Source organism: Musca vetustissima, unplaced genomic scaffold (genome assembly GCF_032173495.1).
Source record: "Musca vetustissima isolate MV318-11 ecotype Yass unplaced genomic scaffold, APGP_CSIRO_Mvet_v1 utg11286, whole genome shotgun sequence".
Taxonomy (NCBI): domain Eukaryota; kingdom Metazoa; phylum Arthropoda; class Insecta; order Diptera; family Muscidae; genus Musca; species Musca vetustissima.
This window is the reverse complement of record NW_026889749.1, coordinates 30226-54341: the sequence shown is the minus strand read 5'-3', so window position 1 is coordinate 54341 and position 24116 is coordinate 30226. Positions and strand designations below refer to the sequence as shown.

The 24116-nt window shown below is 35.3% G+C and overlaps 1 protein-coding gene across 1 annotated transcript in view; it reads right to left on the bottom strand.

Annotated features, from left to right (window-relative positions):
- LOC133337366 (uncharacterized) overlaps positions 1–24116 on the bottom strand; it is a gene marked incomplete at its 5' end in the record, with an annotated part of 57414 nt that overhangs the window by 8766 nt on the left and 24532 nt on the right. The window contains one exon of the mRNA XM_061545595.1: positions 11896–12215. Within this exon, the coding sequence (XP_061401579.1) occupies positions 11896–12215 (320 nt within the window). The remainder of the gene's footprint in view (positions 1–11895; positions 12216–24116) is intronic.

Sequence of the window (24116 nt, the reverse complement as noted above, 5' to 3'; positions counted from 1 at the left end):
CCTACAAAAATGCGACTGGACATATGATTAATACAGAGAACTATAGGTTTCCGCAGGGACATAAAATATTTTGTAACGTTTGGCGCTATATTTGATAGTGGGAAAAAGTTGGACAATAATTCCCACATTCGAGTATATACATCAATATTCTTTGTATACATTTAAAGATCAATCACTACACTTGGATAAACTGTGACCTTTCGCGCTCTTTTCTGGAGTACATTTTGTCATTTTTCATACAAATGTCCAACCGGCCAAATATTAAATGATATTCATGAAAACATTCATGCTTTTTCCTGAGCAGATACCCTTCCCCGTGTAAAATTTAGTCTTGTTCGGGTCATAATTGCGATCAGATTGGGCGATTGGTCCAAAACTAAAAATTTTAGTGGACAGACGGACGGAGAAACGTGTCTACATCGAATCAGCTAGTCGAAATATATCGGTGGTCTTGAAGCAACATTTTCTTGTTGTACAAACTCTTGGGACTCTAATATTTCTCACAACATAGTTGTGTACAGTAGAAAAAAATGTATTTGTTCCGGAAAAAATGCCCAAAATCCGCCCAAGTCTTAAATTTTACATTTTTTGTGCCCACTTTCGGCAACATTGGTCCCAAAATTCATATAATTTCATTTATTTTTTATTCATCAGGAATCCGATATGTCCAAATATAACCACTCATATGAAGCGGAACTTTATGGTGGGGTTATAAAAAACTTGGACCTATATATACATCGCACAAATTTGTATATTAGCTAAGCCAAATGTCATTGATAATTTTTATGGGAATATTTGACACCCCATTAAAACTTAATAAAACAAATTAGAGCGAATTCGATGGAAAATCATTCCCAAACCACCCAAAATACCGTATAATGGGTGTACCATTATATGGGAGCTCAATATCCCTATAATTCGGAATAATGGGAGCTATATTGCCCGGGGTTGCCCGGAAACATGGGTCAATGTTGATAATTTTTGGTAGGTGTATTTTCTACTCAGCTGCTGCCGAAGTCAAGAAGGAAGAAGTACCCGATGAGTCCGATGACGATATGGAATTTTCTCTCTTCGATTAAACTGGACACAATGGTTAGTTTTGTTTTTACCATCATCAACAACAACATTTGTTGAAAATTCAGCGTAATTTGGAAGCTTCCCTAAAAGGTGCATCAATATTGAGAGTTAATAAGAAGAATTACATTCATACCACAACCCAAAATCACAAATTACAATCAATTAGAAAAAAAACATGTGTCCCTAACAATCAAAATACCGAATATTGGGGCGTACCTTTATAGGAGGGCTACACAGAAACATATGCCAATATTTATTATTTTTCGTCGGCAGATCTGATAGACAAAGGAAATACAAAATACCAATTTACAGTCGATTCTGCGGCAAAACGTCTCTAAACCACCAGAATACGGAACAATGATGTGTGGGTACCTTTATATGGAGGCTACCATAAAAGTGGACCAATATTAATAATTTTCGGTAGGAAGATTTGATACCCAATGAGAAACAAAAGTAGCAAATTACAACAAATTCGGTTGAAAACGTGTCGAAAAAATCCCACAAATATTTGGGGGTACCCTTATTTTGGGGGCTATACCAAAACGTGACCGATATACGCCATTTGCAATCCTAGTGAATTTCAAAGCTCTATCTAAAATACTGCGATCTCTATGATGATTTCAAAACTTGACCTAGGCTTGGTAAAGATAATATGTTGTGTAAACTTTGGTTCAAATTGGGTTCCATTCGCCTGATATTAGTTCTATAAATATTGAAAATGTTGACCATTTGTGGGGGAGGTACCAGAAGGAGTGGTCTAGACTTGGTGAAGATCATAGGTTTAGCAAAGTTTGGTTCAAATCGGATAGTCCGTTCGCATGTTATTATTAAATTAATTTCCAGCAAATTTTTGACAATTCTGTGGGCGAGGTACCAGAGGGAATGGACCGATATTCCCCATCTTCAAACTTGAACTTAGTTTGAGAGAAATATTACGATGTGCAAAGTTTGAATGAAATATATTCCTTTCTTCGAGAGGTATCGGGCGCAAAAGCCGGCCAGACAGACGGACATTTGTAAATCGTTTCCAAATTGTCTGAAACGAATTATGTCCAAAGAAACATGGGGTCTAAAACCAATATTTCGATGAGATACATTGTAGAAAAGTGTATATACGATCAGTAGCCATAAGGCAGAGAGTATAATTAACATGCCCTTCATACTATGGTGGACGGCAAAAGATCGAAAAGAAAAGATAAAACCACAATGCAAATCTGCTTCTGCCTACACACCTGACTTAGCACCCGTGACTTCTTCAAGAAATGACTACATCAAGAACGAATGTTGAAGGTTTTGACCTAGGCCCCATATAAAGGTCCTGGTCCAGCTTCGTTTTATTAAAGGTCCAAACCGAATTTTTCGTCTTCTTAAAGAATATTTCGTTTCAGAATAAAAATCCTACTGGCAGCAATACACGATGGCTTAATCCCCATATAGGTATTGTAAATTTCCTCCTCTAGGTAGATTGTCGGTCCGGTTCGACATTTTTTACTTGTCCTTTTCATCGCTGTCATGTTTACATACAATTCTAACTACTCCAAATAGTCTACTTTTTTTATCCGTATACCAATATCAAAAGGATAACTTAATCCCAATTTCCTTACATTGGAAAATGTATATCCGGCAAAAGGAAATATATTCTAATTGATTGGTTGGTTTTGGTTTAGAAAAAATAAAAAAAAAATCACCAAAAAATAAACAGACAAACTTGCCTATCGCATTGCACATCCTTGCAAAATCCGCATTGCACATCCTTGGAAAAATTACAAAAGGTTTATTTTTTAATACCCTCTTAAAAATGTCCCCCCCCCATATTTTTTCTTGCGATTTTATTTTGGTGAGCTAAAAAACCACAGAACCACGTCGCAAATTGTATTTCTCGGTTGGTTGTTTTTTTTTGCCTTTGCATGGGGATAACTTTAAGAGTTAGCAGCAACGATAACAACAACAACAATACCTAAAAGGCAATATATATTCTGGGCAACAAGACTGCACTACTGCTCTACATGAAATATAAAGTGGAATAGGGTCAAGGGAGCGGCGGGCGGGGCGGTTGATGGAGGGGAAACACATTTGCAAACTGTTATGGCTAAAACGAATAAATGATGCATTGCACTCAAAACGGTTTAAGTTTGAATGACTAAATGAATGAGTCAAGTTGTTGTTGTTGGTGCTGGTTCTGTTGTTGTTACTGCTGCCTTTCCGGTTGTTACTGGCTGACTTTATTGCCATTGTTGTTGCTGTCGTTGTTGTTACCATTGCTGTTGTGGTTGATACTCCATCTCACCAACTATTGCATTAAACATGACTTCTATACCATCCATCTTTCTTTTTTTTATGGGAGGATGTGTTTTCCCACATCTCCCCATCTGTTGGATGGGTGAATGAAATTTGGTACTGGAGCCATGCAAGCGATTTCACATCTATATCTGAAAATCTCCTTGTTTTTGACGTTGTTATTGCAATCGCTTTTTCGTTTTAGTTTGTTCATATCTATATTGGTTTGTTGTTGTTTTCGTATTTTTATTTTTCTATTCCTCTGAAAAAAAATTGGGGATTTTTGGCTTTGACGAGCAATGATACCAAGATTTTTTCTATTTAGAACATTTGGTGTATATGTGTGTGTGTGTGTGTGTGTGTGTGTGTATGCGTGTGTTTTTGTTTATTTTTCCATTCGCATTTGTGTGACCAGAAAAAGAGGAATATTGTTAACGTGTTGTTGTCTTTGTAGTATTTTATAAATTATTCAGTTATAAATATGGTTTAGAGCAATGGCTCTTGTTAGAACGGATGGCTGGCTATTTTTTGTGACGATGAAAAAATATCAAGAATTCGTGGACAAATTTAAATGAATTGTTTGTGGAGTTTGTTATCTCAATGCTTTGCTTCATGGGAAAAATTAAGAAATTGTTCCTTTGGTGAGGATAATACTATAGTTTTGGAAAGGATGAAAAAATTGTGGTGAAATTACTAATTCGCAATGCTAAATGTATTCATTCCACTAATTTAAATATGTTTTATGAAACTCATTGTCGTTTATGGCTTGTCAGTTCTGACCGATTTGAAACCCTATTGATTAAGTCCAACCTCAATAGACAAATTTAATAATCAATATCAATATAGGCTTGGAAATCTGAATGTTCTAATTAAGCTTGGGCTTATTGTGGTATCCTTTAAATATACAACAAATTTGGGGGACCATGTATATGGGGGCTACGTCAAAACATGAACCTATATTAGAATATCTTTGCAGAAATATATATCAATCTTCAAGAACCTGGAAATTCAGTGGGAAAAATCACAAAATACTGAAATTTGGGGGTGACCTTTATATTTTAGCTTGAACTTATATAGAATTTTTTTTGACAAACTACTGTCCATTAGATGAAGATTTTTGTGTTCGCATTTTAAAAAATAACTGTTATTTTTCGGTCCCTGTGATAAACACTTCGAAATACAGAAAATATGATCCCATATCGATCCTCTTCTTCATACATGAATGTTACTATCCAACAAAAAAAAAAAAAAAAAAAAATATGTATTACCATTTTACAGCTCCTTTGATAAGAATGTGTGACTCTATATCAGAACCTAGACCAACGTGGATCATTTTCTACATAGCGTGACAGCCTCCAAAAAGCAGGAGTACTAACTTAAAGGAAAATGCAGCTAAACACTTCAAAATACCGAAAATCGGGCGGAACCTTTATATGAGCGCCAAGTCTAACCAGTAAGGAAAGTAGTAAAGTCGGACTATATAAACGCCTTCACCACATTGGGTATATTCAACAAATGCATTCTAACAGATGTCGCATTTTTGAAGGAATATTGACATGAAGATGGACAAACATAAATCAATACATACACAATACATGTGAAGGGTATTATTGGCCCCCTCTCTGGCTACGTCGCTAATGGTAGCTACATATATAACCAGTGAGAGAAGCAGTATAGTCGGACGAGCCGACCATATGATACCCTACACAACTTCCATGAAAATCTAACTTTCTGTGGTTCTATATTCTGAGATTGGGCAATATTTCTCGATATTTGCACATATTTGACTGGCTAGAGGTCAGAAAATGTTACTAATAATCAGTACAAAGCGATCAGTTATTAAATAATATATGAATACGTAAGCACCTGTAAATATTTAAGTGTAACTCCCGCATCCGAGTACCTACGACAGTATGATTGGTATCAATTTAAAGGTCAACCACTCCTCTTGTATGTACTATCAACTTCTCGGGTCTTTGTCCTTCAGGAGTAAATATATATGCCATAGAATACAAATTTTGTCATTGTTCACACAAAAGTCAGGGTCCATTTGACCCCGCTAAATATTGACCGATCTTTATAAAAACAGGCATGCTTATTCTTTGGCCCGACCCTCTTCTCCCTGTGAAAATTCGCGAAATTTGACAAAAATAAAGTTTTTGGTCCATTTCATCCCCTAAATATTAACCGATCTTTATCAAAAACAATAGGGATCTTCATTGGCCAGAACCCATCCTACATGCAAAAGTTCGTGAATATTGGTCCATAACTGTTGCCCGTATCGTGTTTACAAATTATAATGGACAGACGGACGGACGGACACACATATCTAGATAGACTCAGCTAGTCGAGATATGACGATCGGTATACTTAAAGGTGGGTCTAGGACCAATATTTCGCGGCGTTAAAAACTTTTGGGGCTGCACAAAGCTATAATACCCTGACAACATAGTTGTGTAGGGTATAAAAATGTGGATCGATTTATATAATTTTCAATACAAAACATATTAATAGGTAGTAGCGGTATTTGCGCAAAAATTGTCTGAAATTGGGCTATACAAAAACGTGGACTGATATCGATCATTTGTCATATTGTGAATATACATCACTCCATAAAATACCGAAATTTGGTAGTTACCGTTATGTGGGGGCTTTTTAAAAAGTGGATCTTTATTGATAATTTTTAGTAGAAAGATTTGCTATTAATGACCAAGACAATTACATAAGGTGAAGACATTCAAAATTTAGAAAAGTTAATTTAATTGTTTGGGAAAATTGATTTCTGAAATTACAACCGTATGGTAAAACTAAATGTCAGATATGCCTGTAAGGCTACAGCCATTCCTTTAGTGTAAAATTCTTAGGCTATTTACACAAGTTCAAATTTTTGTTTTTAGTATTTATTTTGTACACGTTTTGCTATAGTGCTTAACTCATACCCAAATAAGCTTTTAGTAGTTTCGTTTAAATATATTTTTGAAGTACATATTTTCTTTACAATACCATTGTCTTCGTTTTCAAATTCTTCAAAATCGTTTTCAAATTCTGTTCATAATTACATTTAAGTGGTAAACAATTACAAAAGGTCATATTGTGTGTGTGTGTGTGTGTTTAAAAAACACAATCATTGGCCAGACAAATTATGATCCTTGAAACAAGCACACATTATTTAAGAGGCTGACCAGCCAAGCAACCAACCGTACTGACCGGACAACCGACAAACCTGACCAACAATCAGGTCAACTAGACCAGAACAAAAAACATATTTAACCGAAATGTGAAAACCTCAAATGGGTCAGCTGGCACACACACATGTGTACGAGTATGTGAGCTTGTGTAAAAAAATGAAATAACTCCGAATTGTAAAACTGACGAAGAAAAGAATTCAAATAACAAAACGCCAGCAACAAAATGCAAATAAGCCAACAAATGAACTAATGTAACTACGTTCTTAATTGGAATATTTTTTATTCACTGAATTTTCGTTTTCTGTTTTTATAAAATCCGTGGAGAATCTAGATCTGTTCCATTTTTTCCATAGCTCTGTTTAAACGAAAAAAAGGAAAACTTCTGCAAATGAAGAAAAGAATATAGCTAACGCAAACGTCATCATCGCCTTCGTCTCATTCTCACTCTGCTGGGCACAGCAACTCAGAAAAAAATATCAACGAAATTTCATTTCATAACAAAAAGTTGGTGTAAAAAACTGAAAAGTTAAAAAGAAATTATATCTCTATGGGAAATGGAAAACAAACACATCTATATACATATATACATTTATAAAGTGGCCGCAAAAACCATATTAAATAGATGACCAAAAGGAGAACAAATAACAGACAGAGAATGTTGATAAGGAAGGTAGGGTCGATAATTCGAGGCGTTGCTGTAGCTTAAAGGTGGAATCGGGAAAACAGTTATACATTTGACATTTTTTAGCATAAACGTACTGATTAGGCTGTACCTTAATACGACCACGTGTTATTTATAGTGACTTGAAAATCAATTTGACTAAAAGTGGAAATAACTCTCGTGAACATTTTGTGCGTCCGCTTTTTGAAGTGGAATATGGCGCACGAACACGATTTAATGGACGACCATGTGCTGTGTTGTTTACAGTGGCCTCTTGCGGTCACTTTCACAAATTTGCCGATGAAGCACTATTCCGTAGAATTTCGAAAAACTGGTTTAATAAATTCAGTCATATCCCGCACTAGCTCTTAGACGAAAGTTGTCCAAATACGAACATTGATGCTGTGCGTGAATTGTTATGCAAGATTGTTATGTTATATCCCGAGATTTAAACAAGTGAAAAACATGAACATATAGGGAAAATACCAAAAAGTGGACCTATATCGACATTTCCACAAACCGGTTATGTAAACCACAATGTAAACTATAAAACAAATTTCAGAAATTTTTAATGGGCAATTATACCCTCAGCTTTATGGATAATGAGGGTGTATACATTTTGACACGGTTAAAATGGTTCTAGACCCCATGTTTTTTTGATTTCATCTAAACTTTGGCCATTTTATTATTTCTTCCATACTTAGTTCAAGTACGAAGATGGGGAATATCGGTCCACTCCTTCTGGTACCTCCCACACAGGGCTAGGTCTAAATACGGGTTATAGTTCATATATAGTTCATTATCGAACCTTACGTTCTAGTTTTTTATCTCGATATCCTCCGAAGGTGATATGATTACAACAGAGTATTAGAACCAAACCCAAAACGCGAACAAATTGCATAACTATTTTAATATACACCAGTAAGGAAAGTAGTAAAGTCGGGCGGGGCCTACTATATGATACCCTTCACCACTATGGGTATATTAAACAGGACTATTAACATGAAATTGGATGAAATAATATATGTGATATTTATCTAAATATGAATCTACCTAGATTTATCCATAAAGTATGTAAATCGACTTCAAACAAATATAAATAGGTCATACGTTTGGCTATGTCTGTACTTCTAGAAAACGCAACTACGTAATTCTATGCTCCATTTTGTACGTTGTGCAAAATTTGATGTCAATCTGACTAACATGAGGAGATTGATGCCCAATTTACTTGAAATCCGGCGAAAATATATATGGAAGCTCTACCCAAATATTAAGCGATTTAAAGCAAACTTGTCACAGGTTAGGTTATACTAATTTCAGAACGTTTTGTTCCTATTGGTTCCTTAGTGCGTCAATTACTTAAAATCAATCTATAATAAAAGGGAGCTATATCTAAATCTGGACCGATTTTCATGAAACAATGCAGACATCACTCTAGGCTCAATTCAGTACGTTACGCCAAATTTCGTGTAAATCGAAGGATATATAGGGACTTTGTGGCACCATTTACATGTATTCGGACGAAACTATATATTGGAGCTATATCTAAATCTGGAACGATTTTCTCGAAACTTGGCAGACATCACTCTAGGCTTAATTCAGAACGTTATGCCAAATTACGTGCAAATCAAAAGATATATAGGGACTTTGGGACACCATTTACATAAAATCGGACGAAACTATATATGGGAGCTATATCTAAATCTGGACCGATTTTCACGAAACTTGGCAGACATCATTCTAGACCTAAATGATTAGGCTGTACCAAATTTCGTGCAAATCGAAAGATATATAGGGACCGTTTACATTAAATCTGTTAAATATATATATATATATATATTGGAGCTATATCTAAATCTCAACCGATTTTTCCCAATTTCATTAGGGTTCATCCTTGGGCCGAATAAGTGACCTATGCCAAATTTCATCCAATTCGTGATTCTATGCATATTCTCAATAGGAACCATGTGTCTATCTCGTTTCCTTTTGCCTGTTACAAACATATACACAAAGACATAATACCCTGTACCACAGTGTGGTGAAGGGTATAAAAAGAAAAATACGGAACATTTTTGGGGGTTACTTCAAAACTTGCACAATTTTTGGTATAAGTCAGTCTTTCAGAATTTTTAATATCAAATTACAGCTTCATCGGTTGTAAAATCGGTTAAAGTTTTCAAAATGCCGAAAATGGGATGGTACCGGTCCATGGCAGCTATACCAAACTGTAAACTGATAGTGATAATTTTTGGTAGGAAGTTTTGACACCCCATAAGAATTATAGCGAATATGCCTAAAGCCCCAAAAATTCTGAATTATGGGTGTACAATTATATGGAGGCTAATTGGAATCTTGGGCCAATGTTGATCATTTTAGATAGGAAGATTTTCTACTCAATGATACTCAATAAAATTACAGCTGATATAATTAAACCAATAGTCCAAGCTCCCCGAAAATTTGGGATGTAGCATAATATGGGGATTCCGTAAAAAGTGAACCGACATTGATCATGTAGGAATATTTGACACAACATCAGAACCTGAAAAATCAAAAATCCACAATACAATATAACAAAATTAATATGTAGGTCCACGTTTACTGGTAGCCGCCATACAAAGTTACCCCTATTTTGAGTATTTACCCAAAAATTGGGTATAAACTCATTAACTGGCGAACCACTTGACATAGTCAGTCAAAATTTGGCTCAGATGGTTTTTATATCAATACAAATACTGGTGTGGAAAAAAGTTTTCATATAGCCCTCATATTGTAAAATGTTTCTAATAGACAAAAAAATACCTTAAATCGGGAGATACGGTTATATGGGGGCTATATCAAAACCCAGGGATCCCATTTTGGATTTCTATATTTGCTTTGACATTAGAAACTTGTGTGCAAAATGTTGGTCGCCTATGTCGAGTGGTTCGGCAGTTAATGAGTTTATACCCAATTTACCCAAGCCTTTATTTACCCACGTCTTTAAAGTATCGTAAAACTATCCATTCTAAATCGATTTGATAACATATACCCGGAAATAGGGTTTAAGATGTTGTATTACCGATTAAATATAGTAAATGCCCAAATAAATACCCGCGAATGGGTATTTACCCACCCCTTGGGTATTTGCCCGGTAAATACCCGGTAAATACCATCTCTAACCATGGGTCAATATTGATCATTTTTCGAAGGCAGATTTAAAAGCCAAAGTCTATTCAAAAACCAAATTACAGCTAATTCTGTTGAAAAAAGTGTCTAAAACTCCCTAAATACCGAATACCCCCCATTATTCGGTATTTTGGTCGTTATATTGATCAACCCTAAAATCTGGACCAACATTGATCATTTTCAGTAAGATCATACCGAATTTTGGTGGTACTGTTATATGGGGACTATACCGAAACGTGGACCGATATACCCCATTTGCAATTCCAACCATCCTAGGAGTAATAACAGTGCCAGTGCAAAATTTCAAAGCTCTATCTCAAATGATTTCTATCCTGATTTCAACAGAAAGGACAGCTATAAATTAACATAGAATTTTATTCTGATCATGAATATTTATATTTTATTGGGTCTCCGGTGAATATTTAGGATATTTAATAGAATATTAATGAATATTTAAGAGGAAATTGTGGTTGGGAAGAGACTGTAGCAGTTAGAAGTATTTGAAGGCCTTTGCACCATCGTTTCTCTCGTCCGCTAAAAATAACGCTCATGTATTGAAAGTATTTCCGAAGACCCGAATGTGTATGTTTTATTTACGTTTACTTTCGAAACCACGAAATGGATATCCTTATATATTGCCTATGTGGTGTAGGTTATACTATAGTCGTCCGACTATGTCAGCAAAGAAATGTTACCGAATAAATTTTCACTGCATAGATAACAGAAACCACTCTTCAATACTAAATCTATACGTTATGGTACCTGTCCCGCAATGATGACAATCCTGGCCTATCTTCGTTGTGTCCAAAAGGGACGAACATCAAAAATAAACTATTAAATGCTCTGTTAATTTTTCTGCACACTACGTGACACGTACACAATGGCCCATTACGTGAATACAAAGTTGATTTAACCTAAATTTGAGCAGAACATGGATGTTAAGTAACCTACCAACAAAAAATAAAAATAAAATTTTTTTATCTGCAAACTCAACGATGAAAGCTAAAAAAGTGAAATCAAATAAATGAAAAAAAAAAAAATAAAATAAAATGGAATGGAATGTGTTTTGAACTCAAATGAGAACAAATTCAAATGCCCGAATCGTGAAATGTCAGGTGGGCAAATGGGAACAAATGTAATTGTATTTGTGGTAGCAGTTTTTAAATTTCTGTAAATATTGGCAAATTGTAATCCATTGTTCTAGAACGAAGACAAAGTATCAATATAGAGTGAAAAATTATGTCGAAATGTGTAATTTTTGAATCGAAACATCTTTCGTGTTGACACAAATTAATTTTTACATTTTAATATTTTTTTCAAAATACCATCATGCATACCAATTGATTTGAATTCTGACATTAAACTTTACATAGATTTGTTTGCAAAAATATAACAATTCTCCCCCAACTTTGACATGAACCAGCATAAATTTTGAAATTCCATTTTCAAATGCTTACAAAATTGTTCAAAATTGCCAAAGACAAAGAACAAAGCTTTTTCTGAAATGTTGTGCATTGTTATACTTACCATCACACCACAATGTGGCAGATATACATGCATCAATTTCAGGACATTTATATTCACAGTCTGACTCTTTTGGATAGAATCCAAAATCACTTAGCGTATCGTTGCCACTGGTGCCGGTTGTGGTAATCACACCACCGCCTCCACCACTACTACTCGTACCGGTACCTCCTGCACCACCACCCACTGTACTGGTGGTTGTTGTATTGCTTTGCAAATCAAATTGTTGTAATAATGCATTTTTCGTACGATAAATCTCCAGCCATGTGAAGGCAATATCTCCGGGTTCCTTTAATATGGGCTCCAATACCAAACTAACCGGCCTGCAAGAGAGAATACAAGAATTGTAGAATATTTAGAAAACACATATACACACACACAGTCAGACAAACAAGCAATAATTGTTAACAGAAAATTGCATAGAAAATTCTGAAAAAATATTAGAAAAAATCTATTTTTCCAAAATATCCTATTTGTAATTGAAATCATATTTAATAATAACACAAGGCATTGGAATCAATTTGTTTTGGGTGTTCAAAACCACATATGTACAGGGGAAGAATTGAAATTGCATTTTCAATTTATTTTTGTTATGATGGAGGAAAGGAATATTTTCTCTCTCCTCACTCACAATTAAAAGGGTTACACAAATTTTTGAAGAGTCTATAATTCGAAATGTTTTTTTGCTGAATGAAAACATTTTGATATTTTATTTTTAAACAGAAAAAAGTTTCTGAAAATAATTTAGTTTTTTTTGGGGAAACGAAATAAACAGCTGTATTCAAAAAGTAGATGCTTGCCGTCGTATTGGTTCTAGTGGCCTTCTATGTAAGAACTATTGGTATACTATGAGATATATATGAGATGTATGATATTAGTTTTAAAGGGAAACCCTATTGGTATTCTATCAAACTTCCAGCCAGGAAAATAACTTATAGTCGTACTTTAAATAACTTTCGGGATTTAATAGATAACGTTATCCTGCTCCACTGTAGAAACAGGTAAATACGGGTTAATTCTCAAACTCGAATTCTCGATCTTTTTATATCACACATGGATACTAACTGTTATTTGTCTTTTCGATTGCAGTACCTTGAAATATTTGTCGAAGATTCCAATAGTATATATGTATTCGTGATCTTAATATCTGAATATAGTTCGTCTGTCCGTCTGTTTTTTGAAAATACGATACAGATCGTTTTGAAATATTGCACAAAGATTACCAGTACCTCTGATATGATCGGGTTTAAAAAATGATATACATCAATCCCCGTTCTTAGATAGGTCCGATATAACGATACCGCCTAATTTTTACACAATCCATCTTAAGGTAGGGTGTATTTTGTGTTTGTCATTCCCTTTGCAACACCTCGAAATATTGTAATATTTTTCAGTATATTTCACTCAAATCTGCTGCAAATCAGCAAGTTTGAAAAGAACGTAGATTCACTTTTTTGGCCTTATAGGTCCATGTTTTGGTATAGCCCCTCTGTATGGCTCCGTTCCATTTTGAGTATTTGAATGGTCCTAGTCCCATTTTCCAATTAAAGCTTTGGTAAACCAATCTTTGTAAGAAGTTTAAATATAATGGGTTCATGTTTTGATATAGCCCTGATGTAATGGTCCTCCCCATTAAGCGTTTTCTAGCCTCATTTTTTGATATATGTTCCAACAGAAGTCGCTCTGAACTGTGCCTTATCGAAATATTAGTTTCATACCCCGTGTTTCTTTGACCCAAATCCATTTCAGAAAATACCGAGTCGATTTACAAATGTCCGTCTGGCTGGTTGTTGCGCCCGATAAGTATCGAATGGAGATTTCAGTTCGAAGTTCCTTCTGGTACCTCCCCCACAAAATGGTCAAAATTTTTCTGAAAAATAATTTTATAATACCATGCGAACGGACTATCCAATTTGAACCAAACAACCTAGTATTATTACCAAGCCTATACCAAGTTCGATGATGGTCCACTCCTTATCATTATTATCATGACAAGTATTCATCAAAGAACATAAATATTTGTATGGCGATGAAGCTTCATCCTTTGGTTCTGTGAAAATCTAGTTTAATGAATTAAATTGTGGATGATGATCGAAGGTCTTTCGAAATCGGACGTTATGCCAATAAACACTCATGTGACATACCGCGAGGTAACGGCATTCATGGGTATTTCCACCACCAGAATACATTCAATATTGCATGAACACTTGACCCGTTGGATCCCGCAAAGTTAGACAATCGCTCAAAAATGTAAAACAATTCAGCAAAAAAACTATCGCAGTGCTTCGAAAGTCATTTATAAGATCATCGCAGGAAATTATTGATAGAAGAAGCACTTCGACCTATTGACAGTTTTTTTTTTTTTTTTTTTTTTTTTTTTTGAGCCTAACATGGAAAAACTGGTTATGGGGCAACAGTTCTGATTGAACAACGTATAATGAAAATTTTTGAATGACACACCAAAATTTGTTTATCTGGTGACCTCGGAAAAATTCTTTGTTTCACCATGGCAATGCGAGCTCTCATGCATTGGCTCAAATAAATACCTTTTGACCGGCTAAAATTGTGGAATTTAGGCATTATCTGCCATTTAGCCGTGTCTTGGCACTAATTCCGCGAGGTGTTTCAATTTAGTTTTTTCTGCTATTACTCGCCTTGGTCGCATAGGACTTCCACAAAGCATATCCATCTTACTCGAGCGGCCCTTCGTCAATGATTGGTCTGCTGTAGCCAGTCCTGGGAAAACATGACCAGTCCTTAGAAAACATGACCCATTAAATGTTGATACTTCTCTTGGGAACATAGGGCTTCCACAAAGCATATTCATTTTACTCGAGTAGCCGTTTCGTCATTTTCATTTATGATTGGTCTGTTTATGCAAGAAGAAGTTCTATAGAAGAAAAGGGGCCTGTTAATATTCTGTAAAATATAACGTCTAGTATTGGCATTTTATTGAAGATGGCTTATTGATATTAAATTGTCTCCTTTTTGATATCGAATAACTTCAATATCCAATATTTTTGTCTAATGCTCCACCTTTGACCTTCAAATTGGAATTTACTATTGTTTTAACCTATTCTATTTCATAACATTCCCCTACATGGAAACCCATTATAATATTCAAATACCATCCCCTCTCCGAAAAAAACATTTTGTCTCACACGCTTCCACCCAACAGGGAAATTAACTTAAATTTTAATCCTAATATATTAAACATTTCTGTCACAATATTAAATGATACTCACGAAACATATGTACATATATATCAGCTTATGCTTTAAATCAGAAAAAAAAACTGTTGGAGATAAAAAATTACAGCAAACATCGAACACAGACATTTTAAATATGGATACCGTTGTCATGTCATTTGAGATTAGTGTTATCCCTTAGAGATATTCTGATGGCTAGTATTACACAATAAGACGCCTCTGGTCAACAGATTGCGGGGGGAAAATACACATGCAGACACAAACATTTTACATACATACTCGCACTCATTTATTATGAGGAGAAAAAAACGAAAACATGAACTCATGATGTTGAAACATAATTTTTTTCGGGTTTACTTCATTCGTTGGTGCAGGTTGGATGTTTGGGGGAGGGATGTTTTTGGTGTCTCAGTGTTGCTATCATTGTTGGTTTATTTTTGGTAACTGGGTCTTGGCACTTTGGAACCAAATCAGACTGCGAGCGACAGAGAAAGAAAGATGAAAAGATGCGAAAAAACGAACTGACAATGAATGGTTTAGGGCGACATAAACACGCATGGACAGTTACCAACCAACGGATGAGTGGACGAAATAACAAACGAACACACACATACACAGCCAAACACGCATGCAAACACAATTTTCCCCAGAACATATTCACTTAAACATGTACCGCTCTTACCAAGTGCCGAATAGAAAGAAGTGAAATGAACTTCCATGAATGTAGAACAACGTCAACAACATATGACTGGCTGTAACCTCAGGCCAAAGATATGCACAAGCAACCAATAGACAGTGTTTTCAAGAGTCTATCTAACTGTGGTAAGGTCAAAATTTACTATGCCAATTTTGTGTCAATAGCTTCTAGGGACATTCTTCTCAATGATATAGCGTTTATAATGACGGTATCCAAAATTCTCGATTAAGGTTCTGTCCTTTATTTGGTATCGCTTACTGCGACCGATTTTCCGGATCCCTTGACCCTCGCTTTAAGCGATTTCGACTGGAATATGGTCACAGCACACGCCATGTAAACATGTAGACCTTCTAAGAAGATTATATATTGGTATTTGGTATATAGAAACCCTCATATTGGACACATTGTTCTTTTAGGAGAAGAACCCCGTTTTTACTTATGTGAGAAGAATACATATTGCTATTCTGCAGGATGAGCAAAAGAGGTCTTCTTTGCAAATACTTCGATGCGAGGATGACCCACTTTATTATACTGAAGAATGGTATTCTAGGAAAGAAACCCTATTCGATTCTTATTCAATAGATCCTATTGACTTTCGATAGATATGAATGCGGAAATAGATATACAGGTCTTCTTTGGGAAGAAGATCTTCTGATCTTCTTTGGGAAGATCTACTGATCTTCTACGGAACGAAGATATTCTGGTCTTATATGGGAAGAAGACCTGTTCCAGAAGACCTTACGTCTAAGAAGACCTTATGGTCTTCTACAGAAGATGACCTCTTGGACTTATATCAATGAAAAACACTTTGACTTCTATCGAAGAAATTCTCTTGGACTTCTATTAAAGAAGGCCTCGTGGACTTCTATCGAAGAAGACCTCTTGAATTTCTATCGAAGAAGACCTACACGACTATCACAGAAGACCTTTTGAACTTCTATCGAAGAAGACTTCATGAAGAAGACCTACACGACTATCACAGAAGACCTCTTGAACTTCTATCGAAGAAGACTTCATGAAAATCTATCGAAGAAAAACATTAAACTATCAAAGAAGACCTTTTCAACTTCTTCTATCGAAGAAGACCTCTGGCACTTCTGACGTAAAAGATCTCATGAACTTCTAAAGAAGACCTTTTGGGCGATAAAGAAGACTAATATCGAAGGTTTCTATCGAAGAAGACCTCTGGGACTATCAAAGAAGACCTATTGACTTTCTATCGAAGAAGTACTGTTGGACAAATATCGAAGAAGACCTCTTGAACTATAAAGAAGACTTCTATCGAAGAATATCGAAAAAGAACTCTTAAACTATCAAAGAATACTTCTATCGAAGAATATATCTTTGACTTCCATCGAAGGAGTCCTCTTGTACTTCTATCGAATATCGGAGAAGATCTCCTGGACTTCTATCGAAGAAGACCTCTTGGACTATCAAAGAAGGCCTATTGGCATTCTATCGAAGAAGTCCTCCTGCACTATCAATGTAGTACTGTTGGACTTCTATCCTCTCGAATTTCTATCAAAGAAGACTTCTTGGACTATCAAAAAAACCCCTTGGACTTTTGTCGAAGAAGACCTCTTGTACTTCTATGGAAGAAGACTTCTCAAAGGATACCTCTTGAACTATCAAAAAAGACCCCTTGCACTTCTATCGAAGATGACCTTCTGTACTTCTATCAAACATGACCTTCTGTACTTCTATCGAAGAAGGCCTATTGGTTTTCTATCAAAGATGGTTTCTTGGTCTTTTATCGAAGAATACCTCTTTGCCTTCTACAGAAGAGGACGTCTTGGAATACCTTTTGTTCTTGTATCGAAGAAGACCCATTTACATTCTATCGAAATAAGACTTGTTGATCTTCCATCGAAGAAAACCTTTGGTCTTCTATTGAATTCCTTATAGAATCCTGAATTGTCTGCCACCTCCGCCTGTGTGGGAACCTCAACAAATCTCAGCTTTTGCTATTTCCCCTTTCTTTAATATTTAACATTCCGATTTACTGTGCTTAACCTGAATAGGACATAATTTACAGACATTGATTCAAATGAACATGGAATTGTTGGATACTGGATATATATCTTCAATTGGACATTGTCGTTACTGTTGTTCTTGTTGTTGTTGTTTTGGTGTGCTGGCTGGCTGTCGTGGCCTGGTGTTGCTGATCCTGGTGTTATAGTTGTATTTTTGGTGTTTTGGAAATTGCTGACATAAACACTTCTCTGGGCAAGAAATTAAAAGTGACACACGCACAGGCACACTCACTCACTCACAAATATACCAACACATAACTTACTACTATCGGACCATCAAACAGTCTTCCTTAGTAGCTAACAATGTTTGTTTGTAAATGTAATTGTGGTCATGTGCTTAAATGGCCGATATTCACTAATACCAAACTAAACTATATAGCTTTGTATGCGATTATAAATTCTCCATTTGCTGAGGAGTGTGTCCAAGTGTGAGTTTGTGCTGTGCATGTGTGTCCCTCTTTTATTTATGTATGTTTGTGCTTTCATTTCGATGTTTGATTGTAAATGTATGTATGTGTATAACTAAATGTGCTACTACTACTGCTGTATAATTCAGGCGACTGCTGTTCGCTCTCTCCAATGTTGCTGTTGATGATGATGCTGATGGTGTCGATGCTGTTGTTGTTGTATACATAAGTAATTGTGCCAAATCTGCAACAAACATATCCATGTATACACACACGCACACATATATAGACAAACAACATACAAATATCAAACAACATAACGAACCAACGACGACGACGAGCAACATGCGTAAGTTGCTGTTGATGATGTGTACACAATAACATGGAAGTAAAATACAGCAACACACACACATGCATATATGAGGGTATGTGATTGTGTGTGAAGAGTACGTGCGTATTTTTGTAATAGTGTGTGTATTCAGTAAATTATCGACTTAACATAACCATTCAATGTATAATAAACATGTGAGTTTCAGGCAATCACACAGGAATATTTTATATCGACAAATGATAGAAACCTAAGGGTGGTGTGAAAGGAATTTAAACTAATATGGGACGTCATGTAGAATCGATGTAGATCATCAATGAGGAATTTTATTGGCCTTCTATGAGACAAAATGAAATTGGTTAGGATTTATATTGAAAGACCAATTGCTTATCGATCAAACGCTAATCTAGTCTATGGCAAGGCCAGTAGATCAATAGGACCAACTGCTATTCGATGAGCAGACCAATTGCTCCTCGATGACTTGATCAAAAGCTCGCGAACTGCTATTTTATAAAGGTACTTATGAAAACCCTCGCAAATATGATACTTATGAGAATATCTGAGACGTTTATTTTACAAAAATCGATTTTAGTATCTAAAAATCCGATTTAAAATTTTGGAATCCATATTTAGTGGCAGATTTAAAGATAATCTTTGCAAAAACTAAGGAAAAGGAGAAATTAGGGAAATCTACCACATTTTATATCGAGCCAATAACCTTAAAAATTATATTCACAAAATTTTTTGATTTTTGTGAAAAGCCATGACATGAATAGAGTCAAGAAAAAATTTTCTAAAAAAATCCCCGCCATTAATGGAGTTTGAAAATATTTTTTAAAAAGTCCACACCTTCCATAAAGTGGATAAATAGTTTTTGTAAAACAGTACGGCCTGAATAGGACCAAGAAAATATGTCGTAAAAATATTTTTTTTACAAAATCCACGACTTCAATTGAGTCGGAAAAATATTTTTTTAAAAATTTACGCATCCAATACAGTAAAGAAAATATATTTTTTTTTTTAAATCCACACCTTCATGAGATTCGGGAAAATATTTTTTAAAAAATACACGCTTTCAATAGAGTCGGAAAACTATTCTTTTTTTAAATCTACTCCTTCAATAGAGTTGAAAACCTTTTTAATCCACGTCTTCAATAGATTGGAGAAAATATATTTGTTTTAATCTACGCCTTCAAAAGAGTCGGGAAAATATTATTTAATGAATTCACAACTTCAATAGAGGCGGTATTTTAAAAAATCCACGCGTTCAATAGAGTCGGTAAAAACTTTGAAAAAATCCACGCCTTCAAAAAGTACCGAAAATTTTTAACCCTTAGCTATATGGCTAATGAGGGTATATATACTCTGATGCGATGCCTCATCGAACTATTGGTTTTAGACCACATGTTTCTTGGAACCAAATCCCTTTCAGAAAATTTGGAGTCGTTTTACAAATGTCCGTACGTCTGTCTGGCCGGCTGGTGCGGACGATAACTCTCAAAGGAAGTAATTGATTTCATCCAAACTTTGTAAATCGTAATATTTCTATCAAAATTATTTAAGGTTCGAAGATGGGGAATATTGGGCCACTCCTTCTGGTATCTACCCCAAAAACTTCTCATGCGAACGAACTATTCGATTTGAACCAAACTTTGTACAACCTATTATATTTACTAAGCCTTGATCAAATAGTAAGATGGGTCCCATTGGCCCACTCCTTTTCATACCTCCCCCACAAAGAGTAAAAATTTGCAATATTTGTAAATCCAATTTCAGGTAAATGTTCGATTTGAAACAAACCGTGCACAACCTATTATATCTACCATGCCTAGAACAAATCCGAAGCTGAGACCCATCGGTCCACTCCTTCTGGTACCTTCCCCACAAAATGGTCAAAATTGTGCATTTGAACCAAATTTTTTTACCACCTATTTCATTTACCATGCGTAGATGGTGTCCAAAGATTGGACCCATTGGTCCACTCTTTCTGGTACCTCCCTCACAAAGGATCAATTTTAAGCAAATCAAGTATAAGTTTGATGACCAAAAATATATTTTCTTTTAATCCACGACTATGCCAAAAAAAAAATGAAAAATAATTTTCAAACTCCACGTAAACATTTTTGTACATTTAGCCCTAAGGCTAATGCTGGTAAATGCCGCTTTTAGAATCAAAGTATCTTTGGACCAAATCTTATTCAGACAATTTTGAGTCCACCAAGAATGTTCGTCAGTGGTCTTTGCTAGTGCACAGGATAATTCACGAAGGGAGTAATCTATTTTTTCCAGGTTTGTTTTCTCAACATAGAGGCTATCTATTCTTTCCACAATATGATTCGAACGAGATATCCAATATTCCAAACAATTCGGTACTCCTACACAAAGAAATAATTTTTCGAAAGAGTAAAAATCTCACACAAGCGGAATTGAGGATCCCCTATGGATTATATATTTTTCTCTCATTTTTTTTAATTGAAATATTATGTTCCGACACACGCATGTCCTTTAAAAGTTTCTCAATCCTTTCACAAATGTCAATAGACTTGGTAAATATTTTTTTTCATTTTCCTGAAGTTTAATCGAACGTAAATGGCCCTGCAACAACAAAATTCACACAAAATAATCATAAAACAATCGTCCCCATTTACGTCGCAACGGTAACATCTCCACACATGGGAGCATCCGCATGCATAATGTCACAGAACATGGGTGCTGCTCATTGGAGAATGGAATGGAAAATGTAGGGCGACATGACCTTTTATATGCCTACCTATGCTTCCTTTACGTTTGATTGTAATGGTAGAGTTTTTCCAACATTTACGAAAGAAAATTGTATCGATATTGTCATAAATAGTATTTGGTACAGAGTAAAATAAAGGCCACGTATGTCGATTGTACGCTGGTGTTGCACTAGCAGGCAATGCCATGTGAGCTGGCTGTTGTAACGCACATGGCCATCCGCATACAGATAAGGGATCACTCACACGTACAGACGACACACACACTCTCACCGGTACTCTGTTGACTATCAATGCTATCGATTTTAATGAGTATCTACCTTTAGGGTTAAGCCAAGCACGGATATGGGATATAATGATTTCGATACACCTATACAGCATGACGGTACATGGGTGACGTTACACAACGAACGGTACACATGTATGTTCGTATGTATGAAATTAAGCACACAATCACGTGATTGTACGCGGTGATAGTGTGGGTGTGAGAGGCGGAGGCTGAATGGCTGTACTTACCCACCTACATACGTAATGAATTACATCGACATGTAACGACTTATTTGTACAGACAATAACCGGCGAAGAGCAGCGGGATAGGATCAAGGACCAATATAAATTGAAGTCTTGTACAGTGGTGTAAAATATAGAGTGCGTGCCCTGATTAAAAAACGAAACGAAATAGACCCATGCAAACGAATATCCTTTAGGGGAATATTGTTTTATATGCGCATATAAGTCTATGTGTGTGTGTGCTGCTGTGCGAACATGTTCTCTACATATAATAAAAATATAATTCCCAGGAAATGTTAAGATATAATCCTTACATTATTTAATATTCAAAAAGGTTGAGGGGGTTTTTTGCTGGTGTAATTACAACATACATATCTATAGAAAAAAGAAGAAGGAAATATAAACAATTGAATAATTCGTTAAGACAGATTAAGGACAATGCATACCTATGAATTTATCGAAAATAAGATTTTTTTTGTTTTTTGGGTTGTGGGTTGGAGGAAAGGAAATTCATCTGTAGAACATTAAGTGTGCTCAAGTAAATCAACAGGACAATTTGGAAGATGACAATCCAAATAAATTATGAAGTAATTATAATTTCTTTGGTTATTGGGGAAAGTGTGGTAATTAATTTTCATTCATAACAGCGTGTAAGAGAATTGATAAGAAAGTATCAGTTGTACTTGTGAGATAACGTGTACACATATGCAATAATGTATAATAATAACTATATTTAATAATAACAATTATATATTAACAAATATAAAAGTTTGATTTTCGAGTTTGGATTTCGCGGAAATAAGTATTTATATCAGATGCAATTTTTTCAAAATTAATTAACATTGAAGGAAATTTTATTAAAGAATAAAAAAAGAAAAAAAAATGACTCATTTTTATACCCTTCACCACACCATAGTATGGTATTTGTACATACGTTTGTAACATGCAAAAGGAAATGAGATAGACCCATGGTTCCTTTGGAGGTTCATGGTTCACTTTCTCAGTTAAACTCCCAACATTTGCCAATTGAGACAACATTTTGGAAAGCATACTGAAATTAGTACAGGTTGACGTACGTGAGGTTTCGTTACAATCGGTTCTTATATATATATATATATATATATACCGTTCACCACACTGCGGTACAGGGTATTATGTCTTTGTTTGTAACAGGTCTAGAATGATGCGTGTTAAGTTTCGCGGAAATAGATTCAGATTTAGATATAGCTCCCATATATAGTTTCGTCCGATTTTATGTAAATTGTATGTCAAAGTCCCTATATATCTTTGGATTAGCACGAAATTTGGCATAGCGTAATAAATTATGTCTTGAATGATAAGTGTTAAGTTTCGCGAAAATCGGTTCAGATTTAGATAAAGCTTCCATATATTTATACCCTTCACCACACTGTGGTACATATGTTTGTAACAGGCATAAGGAAACGAGATAGACACATGGTTCCTTTTGAAAATATGCATAGAATTTTTTTTTGAGTCGATTTACGCATGTCATTCTGTCCGTCCGTCCATGTATTTATGTGAACAAAGTATAGATCGCATTTATGATCCGATTTGGATGAAATTTGGCATAGGTCTCTTATTGGGCTCAAAGACGAACCCTATTGAAATTGCGAAAAATCGGTTCAAATTTAGATATAGCTCCCAATATATATTTTCGTCCGATTTAATGTAAATGTTGTACCACAGTTCCTATATATCTCTCGATTTGCACGAAATTTTGCTCAGCGTAATGAATTAGGTCTAGAATGATGTGTGTTAAGATTCCAGAAAATTGGTTCAGATTTAGATATAGCACCCATATATATTTTCGTCCGATTTAAGGTAAATGGTACACGAAGGTCCCTATATAGCTTTCGATTTACACGAAATTTGGCACTGCGTAATGTATTAGGCCTAGAATGATGTGCGTTAAGTTTCCTGAAAATCGGTCCATATCTAGATATAGCTCCCATATATATTTTCGTCCGATTTAAGGTAAATGGTGTATCAATGTCCCTAGATACCTTTCGATTTGCACACAATTTGGCATAGCGTAATGAATTAGGTCTAGAATGATGCGTGTTAAGTTTCTGTTAGGATTCATCTGTTGAATATACCCAAAGTGGTGAAGGGTATCATATAGTCGGCCCCGTCCGACTTTACTACTTTCCTTACTGGTTTTGTCTGATATTATGTAAATGGAGCACCAAACATCCAAGCATTGTCCAACTGAGAACAAATGTTAAACAGGTCACTAATTTTAGTACAGACTTCACGAAACCTGTCATCACATGAACAGGTT